The 16,483-nt window shown below is 44.5% G+C and overlaps 2 protein-coding genes and 1 long non-coding RNA gene across 4 annotated transcripts in view; 2 read left to right on the top strand and 1 right to left on the bottom strand.

Moving 5' to 3' along the window:
* LOC139361970 (uncharacterized) overlaps positions 1–16,483 on the bottom strand; it is a 69,009-nt gene that overhangs the window by 31,683 nt on the left and 20,843 nt on the right. The window lies entirely within an intron of this gene.
* LOC105480521 (IQ motif containing F1) lies at positions 8,806–15,462 on the top strand. Its single transcript, XM_011739523.2, has 4 exons — positions 8,806–8,915; positions 9,091–9,195; positions 13,456–13,518; positions 15,010–15,462. Exons 1-4 carry the CDS (start codon positions 8,913–8,915, stop codon positions 15,454–15,456), a joined length of 618 nt encoding a protein of 205 aa, XP_011737825.2. The 5' UTR covers positions 8,806–8,912; the 3' UTR covers positions 15,457–15,462.
* Positions 8,881–16,483, top strand: part of LOC105480523 (IQ motif containing F5) — a 28,962-nt gene continuing 21,359 nt past the window's right edge. The window contains exons 1-2 of one of the 2 annotated variants that reach the window (XM_071091807.1): positions 8,881–8,915; positions 9,091–9,195. The gene's annotated coding sequence lies outside the window, so the exon portion shown is untranslated. Of the gene's footprint in view, positions 8,916–9,090; positions 9,196–13,455; positions 13,519–16,483 lie in introns of those variants that run through there. The other variant, XM_071091810.1, reaches the window with a different exon arrangement.

Genomic DNA, 16,483 nt, shown 5'->3' with positions numbered 1-16,483 from the left:
TTGAGACAGCCTCGCTCTGTCCATCTCACTGCAACCTTTCCCTCCCAGGTTCAAGCAATTCTCCTGCCTCAGCCCCCTGAGTAGCTGGGATTACAGGTGCCCACCACCACGCCCAGTTAATTTTTTGTATTTTTAGTAGAGACGGAGTTTCACTGTATTGCCCAGGTTGATCTCCAACTCCTGGCCTCAAGTGATCCGCATGCCTCGGCCTCCAAAGTGTTGGGATTACAGGAGTGAGCCGCTGCCTCTGGCCAACTTTGTTCTTCTATATCAAGAATTCCCCAATCATCCATTGATGTATGAAAATACAGTTGATTGGCTGGGCACAGTGGCATGCCTGTAATCCCAGCACCTTGGAAGGCTGAACTGAGCACTTGAGATCAGGAGTTCAAGACCATCTTGGCCCACATGGTGAAACCCTGTCTCCACTAAAAATACAAAAATTAGCTGGGCATGGTGGCACATGCCTGTAATCCTAGCTACTCAGGAGGCTGAGGCAGGAGAATCACTTGAATCTGGAAGGCAGAGGTTGCAGTGAGTCGAAATCATGCCATTGCACTCTGTACTCCAGCCTGGGCGACAGAGTGAGACTGCGTCTCAAATAATAATAATAATGATAGTAATAAATAAAATAAAATGCAGTTGGTTTTCATATATTACCCTTGTATCTTGAAAATGTTTTGATGACTTTTATTTTTTAAACAGCTTTACTGGGACATAATTCACATACCATACAATTCACCTATGTAACATGTACAATTCAATGGTTTTAAGTATATTTATAGACGTGCCACCATCACCATGGATATCTAGCAAATTTGCTGAATTCCTTTATCAGCTCTAGTAAGGTTTTTTGGGTACATTTTTGGGGACATTTTAATGCAAATAAGCATGCTGTGAATAACACAGTTTTCTTTCTTTAAACAGAATTTTAAGGCCATTTAAAGGCTTTATTGCACTGGCTAGGACTAGTGCATTGTTAATACACTAGTTAATAAATACACTAGTGCATTTAGTGTATTGTTAAGTAGAAATGATAAGAGCAGAACTTTTAGTTTTATTTCTACATCTTTATTTTTGAAGGACATTTTCTCTGGGTATAGGATTTTAGGTTGGCTTATTTTTCTCTTCCCATTTCTTTAGCACTCTACAATGTCATTCCATTTTTTGTTTTCTGATTTCTTTTTGTTTCTGATGACAAGTCGTCTATACTGTTTATTTTTCTTCCCCTAAATGTAATGTGACCTTTTCCTCTGGTTTCTTTCTTTTTTTTTTTTTTTTTTGAGATGGAGTCTCGATCTGTTGCCCAGGCTGGAGTGCAGTGGCGAGATCTTGGCTCACTGCAAGCTCCGCTTCCCAGATTCACGCCATTCTCCTGCCTCAGCCTCCCGAGTAGCTGGGACTACAGGTGACTGCCACCACACCTGGCTAATTTTTTGTATTTTCAGTAGAGTCAGGGTTTCACGGTGTTAGCCAGGATGGTTTCAATCTCCTGACCTTGTAATCTGCCCGCCTCAGCCTCCCAAAGTGCTGGGATTACAGGCGTGAGCCACCACATCCAGCTGTTTGTTTTTTTGAGACGGAGTCTCACTCTGGCTGGAGTGCAGTGGCACGATGTTGGCTCACTGCAACCTCTGCCTCCTGGGTTCAAGTGATTTTCATGCCTCAACCTCCCAAGTAGCAGGGATTACAGGCATGCACCACCACACGGGGCTAATTTTTGTATTTTTAGTAGAGATAGGGTTTCGCTATGTTGACGAGGCTGGTCTTGAACTCCTGGCCTCAAGTAGTCTACCTGCCTCAGCCTCCCAAAGTGCTGGGATTACAGGTGTGAGCCACCACACCCGGCCATCTTTGGTTTCTTTCTTTCTTTTTTTTTTTTTTTGAGATGGAGTCTTACTCTGTCATCAAGGATGGAGTGCAGTGGTGCAATCTCATCTCACTGCAACCTCTACCTTCCAGGTTCAAGCGATTCTCCTGCCTCAGCCTCTGAGTAGCTGGGATTATAGTCACATGCCACCATACCCAGCTAATTTTTGTATTTTTAGTAGAGATAGGGTTTCACCATGTTGGCCAGGCTGGTTTCAAACTCCTGACCTCAAGTGATCCACCCACATCAGCCTCCCAAAGTGCTGGGATTGCAGGCATGAACCACCTGGTTTTTTAGAAACAATTATCTTTTCCCTTGATTTTTATCAATTTCATTATTGTACCTATATGTAGTTTTCTTTGTGTTTATCATGTTCGTATAACTTTTTGACCTGCCTTTGAGTTTGATAATCCTTTCTTTTGTTACTTTCTCTAGTGAACTATTCATTTTGGGTATTGTATTTTTCAGTTTTAGAATTTCAGAACTGCGCATGGTGGCACGTGCCTGTAGTCCCTGCTACTCAGGAGGCTGATGCAGGAGTGTTTCTTGAGCTCAGGAGTTTGAGACCAAGGTGGATGATATAACAAGACCCTGTCTCTTTAAATAGAAAAAAAAAATTGCATTTCTTTTATTCTGTTCTTTAGAGTTTCCATTTGTCTGCCCAAATTCTCCATTTTCTTATTTCATTTTTTTCTACCTTTACCTCTAAATCATTTTTCTGTTATATGTATATTTATATAATCTCTGTTGTTTCAAAGTCTTTGCTAATTCTAACATATGAATCATCTGTGAGTCTGCTTCTATTGCTTTTTTCCTTTTGATTACAGGTCACATTTTTCTGCTGCTTCATGTGTCTCATTTTAAAAATTGTGTGCAAACACTAGATAAAAGCAGTAGAGACTAGGGTAGGCCATTTTTCAACTAATCAGGAGTTCAGTTAGGTTGGGGCTATGTTGACACTTTAGTTGGTTTGCATCCCCCTCAGTTTCAAATGTCTTGAGGCTGGGCTTAGACTCCTTTCTCCAGCAAAAGTGTGGAATGTTAGCACTGTGAGACTTAAGAGCTCTCTCTGCTGTCCAAGCCAGCCCCTGGCTCCCTGTGCTGCTGTAGATCCAACAGAAGTCCCACGGGAAGGAATGATGGCAGCAGAGGACTCACTGTGTGTGTGTGGGGGGGGCGGTGTGTGTGTGTGTGTGTGTGTGTCTTTTCCAGATTCCAAGTTGTCTTGCAGCTCGCATGCAGCCACTGAAAGTTCAGCTGGTTTATCCTCATCACAGCATTTCACTGCATATGGCAGGCTTACTCCTGCGGGTCCCTGTGTCCAGAGGTTTGGTACCTATCCACAGGCATGAAAGCAGCCACTAACCTCCGTGCACCTAGAGAGGGATAGAGCCACTTTAGAATTCAGTTTATTTAGATGCTATAACTACTATTATGTGATGTTTTAAGTTTGTCAGGTGTTTTCTTATTGTGCAGTTGCTGTGGGAGTATTTTGTGACCCTCTGCATCCTAACTGGAGGTGGAGCCCTCTGACATTCCCATGAAGTGGTGTTTCTTCCTCCTCCTGGCTACTCCGGAGGGAAGCCCTTCCATGCCCAGACCTGCCTTTATACTGTCTCATTTCCTTTCTTGATGTTGCCAAGGCTTTTTATTATTCACAGGATGTGAGTTGCCCCATATATTCTGATCAGTAATTAGATTTTTGATTTAATTTTTCTATCTTTTTTTTTTTTTTTAAGACTGGGTCTCGCTCTGTCACCCAGGTTGGGGTGCAATGGTGCGATCATGGCTCACTGCAGCCTCGACCTCCCTGGGCTCAGGTGATTTTCCCACCTCTGTCTCCCAAGTAGCTGGGACTACAGATGCACCACGCCTGGCTGAGTTTTGTATATTTTGTAGATACAGGGTTTTGTTATATTGCCCCGACTGGTCTCAAACTCCTGGGTGCAAGTGATCCATCTGCCGTGGCCTCCCAAAGTGCTGGGATTACAGGTGTGAGCCACTGCACTTGGCCTTCTCTGTCTTCTTCTCTCTCAAAAAGCTGATGCCCACTACTTAGGTTGTGAGGAGTTTGGGGTTTATTCTTCCAGATGATGAAGCACAAGGCTTTCATGAGTATGTGTGTGTGTGTCGGAGGGGAGGTGTGGAGAGTGTTGGGAGTTGGGGGAAGTAAAATACTGACTAGTGTTACAACAAAGGCCTGTATCCTATTTTCCTTCTCAAATGAACACATATCACACCTTCTCTGTCACACCCTCTATTAGTCCATTTTCAGGCTGCTGATAAAGACATACCCAAGACTGGGCGATTTACAAAAGAAAGAGGTTTAATTGAACTTACAGTTCCACATGGCTGGGGAAGCCTCACAATCCTGGCGGAAGGCAAGGAGGAGCAAGTCATGTCTTACATGAATAGCAGCAGGCAAAGAGAGTTTCTGTAGGCAAACCCCCATTTTTTTTTGGGGGGGGGATAGAATTTTACTCTTGTTGCCCAAGCTGGAGTGCAATGGTGTGATCTCAGCTCACTGTAAACCTTTACCTCCCAGGTTCAAGCGATTCTCCTGTCTCAGCCTCTTGAGTAGTGGGATTACAGGCACAAGCCACCATGCCCAGTTAATTTTTTGTATTTTTGATAGAAATAGAGTTTCACCATGTTAGCCAGGCTGGGCTCGAACTCCTGACCTCAGGTGATCCACCCACCTTGGCCTCCCAAAGTGCTGGGATTATAGGTGTAAGCCACCACGCCCAGCCCAAACTCCCATTTTTTAAAACCATCAGATTTCGGGAGACTCATTAACTATCACAAGAAAAGTGCAGGAAAGATCTGCCCCCTAATTCAATAACCTCCCACCAGGTTCCTCCCACGACATGTGGGAACTGTGGGAGTTATATATAATTCCAGATGAGATTTGGGTGGGGACACAGGGCCAAACCATATCATTCCACTCCTGGCCCTTCCCAAATCTCGTGTTCTCACATTTCAAAACCAATCATGCCTTCCCAACAGTACCCCCAAGTCTCAACTCATTTCAGCATTAACTCAAAAGTCCACAGTCCAAAGTCTCATCTGAGACAAGGCAAGTCCCTTCTGCCTATGAGCCTGTAAAATCAAAAGCAAGTTAATTACTTCCTAGATATATTGAGGGTACAGGTGAAAGGACACAAAGATGTGTACCCACCCCCCCCGTTCTGCTCTCTAATCTTTGCACATACCAGAGATTTCGTAAATTCTGTGAGTACCTGTTTTTCTGCACGTACCAGAGATTTTATAAGTTCTGAGGCAGGGTCACAAGACGTGTTTAAGTAAGATAAACTCTTGCTGCCATGAACTGGTTGTGCAACCTGACGCAATATAATTAACTGCCTTTGTGTAAAACTGCTCTCCCGCCTCAAAGGTTTAACCGATATATCAGAAATGGCGGGAACCAATCATAGTTAGCCAAATCGCCTTGTTCAAACACTAGCCAATCATACATCTGATTTGTATAATAATTCTATGCCCACTTTTCTTAGACTATATAACACTGTTCGGGGCTCAGTGGGGGAGCTCTCTCCTGCCCGTCTCGTTTCGCGAGCGAGTGAGAGTTCCAAGTTCGAACCTGTAATAAAGATCCTTGCTGCTTAGCTTTGACTCTGGACTCTGGTGGTCTTCTTCGGGGAATAAACGGTCTGGGCATAACACAGGCATTGGGTAAATACAGCCATTCTAAATGGGAGAAATTGGCCAAAACAAAGGGGCTACAGGCCCTATGCAAGTCCGAAATCTAGTGGGGCAGTCAAATCTTAAAGCTCCAAAATGATCTACTTTGACTCCATGTCTGATATCCAGGTCACGCTGATGCAAGAGGTAGGTTCCCATGGTTTTGGGCAGCTCCACCCATGTGGCTTTGCAGGGTACAACCTCCCTCCCAGCTGCTTTCATGGGCTGGCATCCAGTGTCTGTGGCTTTTCCAGGCAAACAGTGCAAGCTGGATCTACCATTCCAGGCTCTGAAGGACAGTAGCCCTCTTCTCACAGCTCCACTAGGTGGTGCCCCAATAGGGACTCTGTGTGGGGGCTCTGTCCTTACATTTACCTTCCACACTGCCCTAGCAGAGGTTCTCCATGAGAGCCCAGTCCCTCTAGCAAACTTCTGCCTGGGCATCCAGGCATTTCCATACATCCTCTGAAATTTAGGCAGAAGTTCCCAAACTCCAATTCTTGACTTCTGCGCACTCAGAGGCTCAACACCATGTGGAAACTGCCAAGGTTTGGGGCTTGCACCCTCTGAAGTTGTACATTGGCCGCTTTCAGCCATGGCTGGAGTGGCTGGGACACAGGGCACCAAGTCCCTAGGCTGCACACAGCACTGAAACCATTTCCTCCTGGGCCTCTGGGCTTGTGGTGGGGGGCTGCTGTGAAGGCCTCTGACATGCCCTGGAGACATATTCACCATTGTCTTGGGGATTAACATTCGGCTCCTCATTACTTATGCAAATGTCTGAAGTCGGCTTGAATTTCTCCTTAGAAAACGGGGTTTTCTTTTCTATCACATTGTCAGGCTGAAAATTTTTTGAACTTTTATGCTCTGTTTCCCTTATAAAACTGAATGCTGTTAACAACACCCAAGTCACATCTTGAATGCTTTACTGCTTAGAAATTTATTTTGCCAGATGCTGTAAATCACCTCTCTCAAGTTCAAAGTTCCACAAATCTCTAGGGCAGGGGCAAAATGTTGCCAGTCTCTTTTTGGCGACATAAGAGTCACCTTTGGTCCAGTTCCCAAGAAGCTCCTCGTCTCCATCTGAGACCACCTCAGCCAGGACCTTATTGTCCATGTCACTATCAGGCTTTTTTAAAAGCCATTCAACAAGTCTCTAGGAAGTTCCAAACTTTCCCACATTTTACTATCTTCTTCTGAGCTCTCCAAACTGTTCCAAGCTCTGCCTGTTACCCAGTTCCAAAGTTGCTCCCACATTTTTGGGTATTTTTTCAGCAACACCTCACCCTAATGGTACCAATTTACTGTATTAGTCCATTTTCAACTGCTGAAAAGACATACCAAAGACTGGGCAATTTACAAAAGAAAGAGGTTTAATTGGACTTACAGTTCCACATGACTGAGGAGGCCTCACAATCATGGTGGAAGGCAAGGAGGAGCAAATCACGTCTTACATGGATGGTAGCAGGCAAAGAGAGATCTTGTGCAGGCAAACTCCCTTTTTTTTTCTGAGATGGAGTCTTGCTCTGTCACCCAGGCTGGAGGGCAGTGGTGCAATCTCGGCTCACTGCAAGCCCTGCCTCCTAGGTTCATGCCATTCTCCTGCCTCAGCCTCCCCAGTAGCTGGAACTACAGCCGCCCACCACCACACCCGGCTAATTTTTTGTGTTTTTAGTAGAGATGGGGTTTCACCATGGTAGTGAGGATGGTCTTGATCTCCTGACCTCATGATCCTCCTGCCTCGGCCTCCCAAAGTGCTAGGATTACAGGCATAAGCCACTGCACCCAGCCCAAAGTCCCATTTTTAAAACCATCAGATCTCATTAGACTCATTCACTATCATGAGAACCATGCAGGAAAGACCCACCCCCACAATTCAGTCACCTCCCACTGGGTTCCTCCCAAACACACGGGAACTGTGGGAGTTACAATTCAAGATGAGATTTGGGTGGGGACACAGAGCCAAACCATATCAGACCCACAACTTCCCATATCTTTCAATGTATTCCCATGTTCCCCACCCCCTCATCCCATTAACTTCACATCCCAGCCTCAAATGGCCTCCTCCTCTTCCCTACATTCCCCCTACATATCCACATTGGCCTCTCCCATACTCACCCTATATTTCAAGTGCACTCCTCAGTGATCCCAGGGGCTGTGCCTCTCAGGGATTTACCCTGTCCAGCTGGGTCTTCAGAGGCTGAGATCAGGCAGAAAGGCACTGTGCTTGTGCAGTGGCCCCCCTCATCTATCTGACTGTGGCCTTGAGACCCCAGGGACAGAGGAAGACAGGAGAGCACTTGAACCCATTTGAACCTCAGACGGAGTCCAGGCAGGTCCTCAACCCTCATGGGGTTCCTTGGGGACTGTGTTAGGCATGAGTCAGCAATTTAACTCTCCTCTCCAGAGGTAATCATTGGTAATAGTTTGGTATATATACCTTTTTTCTTCTTTATATTAATTTACAACATAAAATGTGTATCATATAATAACTTCTGGCATAAATTATTCAATTTTATGTGTAGAATTATGTTCCTAGTTTTGTTTACATAGTGGGATCAAAAGGAACTTTAGTTTTTTTACTTATAAATACATCTTTATATATTTCCTCATTAGTAATATAGATCAAATTCATTATTTTTAATAGTTATGTAGTATTTTATAGTATGAATGAACTATGCACCATTAAGTTAATCCCCTATTGATTATTAAAGTGGGCTATTTAAGTTTTTTCTTTTCTTTTTTTTTTTTTGAGATGTAGTCTTGCTCTCTTGCCCAGCCTAGAGTGCAGTGGCATGATCCTGACTCACTGCAAACCCCACTTCCTGGGTTCAAGCAATTCTCCTGTCTCAGCCTCCTGAGTAGCTGGGATTACAGGTGACAGCCAACACACTCAGCTAATTTTTGTATTTTTAGTAGAGACAAGGTTTCGCCATGTTGGCCAGGCTGATCTCGAACTCCTGACCTCAGTTGATCTGCCTGCCTTGGCCTCCCAAAGTGCTGGGATTACAGGCCTGAGCCACCGTGCCTGGCCAAGTTTTTTCAATTAAATATTATTACCAATGACTGGCTTTTTATAAACCTTTACAGCAATGGGCCAGGATTTCTGGCATCTTGCCTTTGAAGTCAGGGCTTTGTCCATTTCTGGCAGAAAAGAATGGGCAGCGCTTTTGTCTTTCCCTTGGAGGGGGCTCACTTGTTAGGAACCATCTGGTGCCTGAGTCACAGGTGCCATTATGACATCACAGGCCTTTTTTCCTCCACCCTTCCTGCCTATGCCATGGCTGGATGAACACAGATGTGAGGGGATTTGAACCATCTACAACCAATCCATATGTGACCAATGGTAAGAGCCAAACACACCAGGCTTGTTAGGGGTGTCCCATTGATCTCTCAGGGTGAAGGGACCCCCTGACACTGAAGACTCTGAGAAGCCCTGGAAGCTGGGGATGCATGCCATACTGAATGGAGACAGAGGGACAGCAACCTCACTCTTGCCTTTCCCCTAATGCTGATTGCAGGAGGAGAAGCAGCCGATAAAGACAGAGGAGCCCTCAAAAGAAGATGAGCCTCAGCAGAAGGAGACACTGACCCATTTGTCCTTAGAAGCAGAGTCGAAGGCAGAGGTAAGAGGAGCCCTGACTTGGATGTCATTGATCCTATGTCCTAGTGCTTGTGGCTAGTGTCTTTTGCATGGTGCTGTTATAAGTAAAGTTTTAGTGCCACAAAAGAAATAGCACTCAAATATAAAATTTTCTTTTTAATTCTCAGCAAGGCAATGTAGTTCTATAGAAGGGTGTACCCTTACAGGTGGAGCAATGGTGAGCACACACTTGGGCAAGGGAGGGGAAGGCGTTCTTATCCCTGACGCACGTGGCCCCTGCTGCTGTGTCATTCCCCTATTGACTAGGGTTAGACGCACAGGCTAAACTAATTCTGATTGGCTAATTTAAAGAGAGTGAAGGGGTGAGTGGTTTGGTGGGAAAAATGGTTATGGCAGAGCAGGAAATTGGAATGAGTCAGGGTGGAGAATGAGCAGGTAATCGGAATGAGTCAGGGTGGAGCAGGTAATCAGAATGAGTCAGGGTGGAGCAGGTAATTGAAAAAGGTTGCTTTACAAGGAAGTTAAGTTTAAAAGTAGAAGGCAAAGAATTGAACATACTGACATACTGATTCTTTGAAGAGAAATTTAGAACTCATATCTATGAGTTTTCCTTCTTTCTACCCTTTGATGAGAACGTGATCCTCAGGCTGGTGCTGGTTTACCAGAAATTCTAGGGGTGGTACCTGTGCTAAAATACTTTTTGTTTTGAGGGAAAGGAAAATAGAAGATAAACCAAGTATATAATTTCTAAGAAATTGACCTTTTGTTTTAAATGTGGGGACATCAGCAGTGGACTTTATAGTCCTTTGTAACTTCTTACTGAGAAATTTCCTTTAGCACCTATTTTTATTAGTTTTTAGACCAAAGAAAGTCAAATACCATTTTATATTTGACAATGCTTCCTATATGACTTTTATACCAGATAAGCTAAATTTAACCTTTATGTTAGTGTGTTATTAATGTTAAACTTAATTTTAATAAAACCTTGTAGACATATTTATCCAATTTTTAATATCTGACTATAAGGTAAGAATTTTATAGACTCTTTTTAACCTTTTATAATTTTTGTTAAACAGCAGGTTAGTGTTTTAAGAAAAACCTGTTGTGCTTTTATTTTAAAGTCCAGTTCACAGAAAAACTGGATGATACCCCTTTAACTTTAGCCAATATGTTTACACGCAGAACTTCCTTTACAATTAACATTTCAAAACTTGCTTAAACCTTTAAAACAAAAAAAATTTTAAACCTTTTAATGTAGGTAAAAATCCACATTCTTATACCTCCTTATAATCCTTTCACCAAAGGTATATTTTACTTTCCTTACACACCTACACACCTTGCACATAAACTGTTTCTTCAATAGTTTTACATTCAGGAGGCCTAATTACTTTTAAATTATACAACATTTCTTGCACAAATTCCCTATTATAACATTTTTTTTCCATGACTTTCACAGACAATTCTTCGACATGCCTCAATTTTCTGACTTGTTGCAAACATCCCTTTCTTTAAACAACCAGTTAATTTATTTTAGGACAAGAATTTATCATATAACATTCCTTTTTACATAAATCCTCCCTCCCCCCACTGGCTTTTTTTTCTTGAAGATGATAACCATTCTTTTCCAAAGTGAACTTCCTTCATGTCTGTGGACTAGACTGCCTAAGGCCACAAGATTAGAAGTTACTATAATACGTGTTACACTGTTAACTTTTAGCAAACTTTACTTTTGTTGAAAATCTTGTAAGTTTGGGATTTCAATTATTCTTTGTTATTAATAAGACCTCGTTCAGTCCATATTAACTTAGAATTCATATAGATGGCTCCTTCCTGATTCTCTAAGTATTTTAAAGCTTGGCTGAGTGCAAATAGCTCGCAGGTTTGAGCAATTTTCCTAACTCTGCTTCTACAAGAGTTTCCTCATCACTTACTGAATACCCATTGTGTCTTTTTCCCTCAATCACCCGGAAGGAACCATCTATTGTCCTGTCCCGAAGGGAGTTCCTTGGAGGTCTGGTCGGACCTTTGTATGGTAATTGAGATTTAGATCCCCTGTTAGGAAATCTGCTGGGTTAAGGGAATTTTCAGTGGTTAATGTTAAATCATCTTTTTCTAACAGAATAGCCTCATACTTCAAGGTTCTTGAGTCACTAAGCTACCTTTTTGCCTTTTTTTTTTTTTTTTTTTGACTTAGGATAGTTCTGACTTGAGGTGTGCTCACAATGAGGTTTCCGCTAAAACTTGTTTTTCTACTTTCTTCTGTTAGCAAAACAGTTGCCGCTACAGACTGAATGCATTTGGGCCATCCGCAGGTTACTGGATTAAGAATTTTTGATTAGAAAGGCTATGGGTTGTCAGTGGCCTCAGTGTTTTCGGGCTATGCCTTTGTTTACACTGACAACAAGGTGGCATTGGAGTGTTATAGGGTCATGGAAAAGATCTTCAATTATTAATTATAGGTTTTAAATTTACCCTGGCTTTTAAAGGAATAGGATACACTATATTTTCTTTACTACTTCCATCTCTCTCTGTCTTTGACTCTGTCTCTCTCTTTCCCTTTGACTCCCTCTTTGTCCTTCTGTCTCCTTCTCTCTCTCTCTGCCTCTCTGTCTCTCTTTCTCTTTGACTCCCTCTTTGTCTCTTTCTCTCTCTCTTTGCCTCTCTGTCTCTCTTTCTCCTTGACTCCCTCTTTGTCTCTTTCTCTCTCTCTCTGCCTCTCTGTCTGTCTCTCTCTCTGACTCCCTCTTTGTCTTTCTCGTTCTTTCTTTGCCTCTCTCCTTCTCTCTCTGTCTCCGACTCTGTCTCTTTCTCTCTGACTTCCTCTCCCAGTTTCTCTTTCCTCTTTGCTGGTGTTTCCCTGCCTCTGCCAGCCCCTTATGCTGCTGTTCTCCCCTCTCCTTCCCCTTCCCCTAGGGGAGGGACCATTGGGAGAGGAGCTACTCTCTCTTCCCCCAAGAAAGGAAAGGGGTGTTCTGAATATTTTTCTTACTACCAGAGGTTTGTGTGAGGTTCAACCCCCTGAAATTTGCCGAAGGCTCAACCCCTCAAAGCAGGGATGTCTCGCCTTGCCTGCCCTAGAAGTCTCAACCCCACAAACCAGGGATGTCTTGCCTTGCCTATCCTGGAAGGTTCAACCCCTCAAATCAGGGTGCATCTTGCCTTGCTGCTCTGAAAGGTTGACCCGTTTCCTCTCTTTCCCCCTCTGAAGGTCCCTTGGACACTTCCCACTCATGTTGTCCTCTCTGGCCACTCCCCAAGGGAGAATTAGGCCCCTCTTAGTGTTGGCATGCTGGTATAAATCCCATGGCAGGATCCACCCTAAGCCATAAGAGGTAGCTACAGAACTGCAGAGAGGATCCACTCATTCCGTCCAGAAGTAGGACTTGTCACCATCCACATGAACAACACCTCAAGTAGGGTTGTTTGTGATCATTCACACACACACACATTTAGCCCTCCAGAATTTGACCACCAAGGAAGTACTTTATCGGCTCCCACAGCTTCTCCTTTCTTGGTCTGTGCACAGAGTTGTTGCCACAATATGTGAGGATCCTTTAAGCTAGGTTGCTGGCCAGTTTTTTTCCGCGTTGCTGAGAGCTTGGGTTATTCCTCGCACTGGGTGGGTCCTGATTTTTCACCCCTGAGGCTGTTGCAAGGGGGCGGGGTGCACCTCCTCATGAGAGAGAACCAGAGACCTTCCCCAGAGTGGAATGTAATCACAGGCGAGCCCCCCAGATTGTTATAAGTAAAGCTTCAGTGCCGCAAAAGAAATAGCACTCGAATGTTAAATTTTCTTTTTAATTCTCAGCAAGGCAATGTGCTTCTATAGAAGGGTGCGCCCTTACAGATGGAGCAATGGTGAGCGCACCCTTGGACAAGGGAGGGGAAGGGGTTCTTATCCCTGACACTCGTGGCCCCTGCTGCTGGGTCCTTCCTCGGTTGGCTAGGGTTAGACCGCACAGGCTAAACTAATTCCAATTGGTTAATTTAAAGAGAGTGATGGAGTGAGTGGTTTGGCAGGAAAAATGGTTATGGCAGAGCAGGAAATCGGAATGAGTCAGGGTGGAGAATGAGCAGGTAATGGGAATGAGTCAGGGTGGAGCAGGTAATCGAAAAACCTTGCTTTATGAGGAAGTTAAGTTTAAAAGTAGAAGGCAAAGATTTGAACGTACTGACAGATTGATTCTTTGAAGAGAAATTTAGAACTCATATCTAACAGTGCTGAGCTAAGAAGAGAAATAAACTCAATCTTGTCCGTTCTCTTTCCCCATTTCCCTTTCAGGCTAAAACTCCAGTTCTGGTTGAGACACAGAGAGTGGACAATGCCATTGAGAAATTAGAAAAAGTATGACCTCCCAAACCACACAGGGCTGGGGCTGGGGATGTGGGGGCTGTGCTTGTGGAATGGAATGACCATGATATGGAAGCGGGGCTCAGTTAGAAGTACCTGTGTGTGCATGTGTGTGTGTGTATGTGTGTGCATGTATTTGAGCTTGTGCATGTATGTGTGCTTGTGAATTAAGATTTAAAATGTGAAAGTTAAGAAAAATGATGATGGGGAAGAGATGTAAGAGTTTTAACTTTGGGGTGGAGGAACTTTTGATACTATGACATGTTGACAAAAAGAGAAAAGAGTTGAACTCTGCAAAATATTTGAAGAGATTTATTCTAAGCCAAGTGTGAATAACCATGGCCCATGACACAGCCCTCAGGAAGTCCTGAGAACATGTGCCCAAGGTGGTCCCGGCACAGCTTGGTTTTGTACATTTTAGAGAGGTATGAGGCATCAATCAAATACATTTAAGAAATACATTGGTTTGGTCCAGAAAGGTGGGACAACTCATAGCGGTGGCTGGGGGGAGGGTGGTGTTTCCAGGCTATAGGTGAATTTAAACATCTTTTGACTGACAATTGGTTGAATTTGTCTAAAGACCTGAGATTCATAGAAAGGGAACATTCAGGTTAAGATAAAAGATTGTGGAGACCAAAGTTCTTTTGAACTCTTGTAGTATCTCCCCTTAGAGAAAACAGATGACAAATATTTCCTAGTCAGATCTTAGTTAATCTCTTTAGGTTTGGGAGGGTCTGGAAGAAGAAGATCTAGCTATGTTAGTAGAGATTCTTTACAGATGCAAATTTTCCTCCACAAAGAACAGCTTTGTAGGGCCATTTCAAAATATGGCAAAGAAGCATGTTTTGGGATAAAATATTTTTCTTCCTTGTCTGATAATGTTATGCCAGGGTCAGGTTGGAAAGTAAAGGGTTAAATAAAACCCATCTGATGAGAAGTTATGATTTGTAGGGCATGACTCCCCAGGCCCCTTAGATATGAATTTGGGCAAGACAAAAAAAAAAAAAAAATCAGGGTTTAGTCTTCAGACATGACAGAGGGAGAGAACAGGCTGTGGCTATGAACTTTTGCCAGGGATGAGAGGGCAGGACTGGCAAAGGATGTGACTTCTCCAGCAGGTTGAAGGGGTCTGAAAGAAAGGATCAGATCTGGGTGGAACATGGTAACCCTTTGACCCTATATCACAGTGTTCTTGCTGGTCAACAAGGTCCGTGGAAAACTGGGTGAGGTAGCCAGGGCAGGTGTGCCCCAAGATGGGCAGGACACTGAGACCCAGGGGCAAGGTGATGTGCTTGTGGCTATCAACCAGAGAATGGCAGAGGCAGGACACCTACCTGATCTGGTTCCAGCTAGTGTCCTGCCCAGTGCTCCTGAATTCCAGAAAAAGAGACAGTTGCTGATAGGGAATCAGGGCCTTTCCTGGCACACCCTAGGGCTGAAGGCAGTGGGGAGCATTCTCTGAAGGTCCCTCTTTTTTCTTGAAAGCCCCCAGAAAACCAAAAGAAGCTCTCTGACAAAGATATGGTAGCCACCAAGATCCAGGCCTGGTGGCGGGGCACCCTGGTGCGTCGGGCACTGTTGCACGCGGCCCTCAGTGCCTGCATCATTCAGTGCTGGTGGCGGCTGATACTGTCCAAGATTCTGGAGAAGAGGCGGCGGGCGGCGCTGGAGGCCTTCTCCCGGGAGGAGTGGGCAGCAGTCACACTGCAGTCCCAGGCCCGCATGTGGCGCATCCGCAGGCGCTATTGCCAGGTGCTCAATGCTGTTCGCATCATCCAGGCCTACTGGAGGTGCCGCTCCTGTGCTTCCCGAGGGTTCATCAAGGGCCAGTACAGAGTCACAGCCAACCAGCTGCATCTCCAGCTGGAGATCTTGCTGGGCTCAGGGCCTTGCATTGTCACAGAGTGTATTCCCCTCTCAATAAAGGAATGAACTGGTCTTTTCCAGATAGTCTCTGACAAGCTTCAGGAGGTCAGAGCAATGGATAGCAGATACTTGGCATTTCATATACCAGCTCTGAGGAATGGGCAGGGCTTGTCTGAGGCCTCATGTGGGGCAGACTCTGAGCCTCTTTTCCAGACTGAGCAGAGACTGTGATTGATTAGCAACATCTGCCGTAGGAAGGAAAGTTGAGGGTACAGACCTGTCAATTGGTCAACTCCATGGAATATCATTCATATTTACATCATTCTATGTACATAGTGCACCCTCCCCAGGACTGGGTATAATAGAAACCTGGCGGGTGGTGGTCATGGCAATGGCAGCACATTCTCCAGGAATTCACCCGTCTGGGTCTGGTTGCTCAGAGCTTGTTCCCCAACCCCTAGGACTGAGAGGAGTCCCCCAACCCCAAGCCCTGAGATCCTGTCTCCCTGCTGCACTGGGGTCTTTGTCCTTATACTTGGCTTCTAAGAATCTGAGACCCAAACTGGAAGCTGTTAGCATAACTCAAGTCCTCATCCTCACCTCAAACCCCATCTGTCCCTTGCCCTCGAGCCCCATATGAAAGCTAGGACTCATTTTCCTCCAGACCAGGCTGGCATGGGAGGTTCCACAAGCAAGGGGGTGGGAGAGAGGGCATTTTGCTGCCAACCCAACCCTCTGGTGAGTGTTAGACCTCAGGCTATCACAGCTGCAGGAGCTGAGCAAGCATTAGTCTTGTGTTCCTTACCCTCCCCACTGGCCCAACTTCTACAAGGGCCAATCCAGGCAGAGCTGGCTCTTCTGAAAGTCCCTTCCTGTGAAATGCTGCCAGCTGGGGTGGGGTTGGGGCCCAGGTGATGATAAGGGCCAATTAAGAGGTGAAGGTTTGCATTACTCTGATGATTAGTGATGTCGAACAATTTTTCACATACCTGTTTGCCACTTAGCAAATAACAATGTAGTGTATATTTTAAGATACTTAAAAAAAGATTTTTGAATGTTGTCACTACAAAGAAATGATAAATGTTTAAAGTGA

The sequence above is a fragment of the Macaca nemestrina genome, chromosome 2 (assembly GCF_043159975.1).
Source record: "Macaca nemestrina isolate mMacNem1 chromosome 2, mMacNem.hap1, whole genome shotgun sequence".
NCBI classification, from domain to species: Eukaryota; Metazoa; Chordata; class Mammalia; order Primates; family Cercopithecidae; genus Macaca; species Macaca nemestrina.
Note: the sequence above shows the minus strand (reverse complement) of the source record. Positions and strands in the feature narration are given on the sequence as shown.

Coding starts and splice junctions, on each gene's coding strand:
- LOC105480521 (XM_011739523.2), top strand. Junction 9,196..13,455: donor AAGCAGAGTCGAAGGCAGAG/GTAAGAGGAGCC, acceptor TTTCCCTTTCAG/GCTAAAACTCCAGTTCTGGT. Junction 13,519..15,009: donor CCATTGAGAAATTAGAAAAA/GTATGACCTCCC, acceptor TTTTCTTGAAAG/CCCCCAGAAAACCAAAAGAA.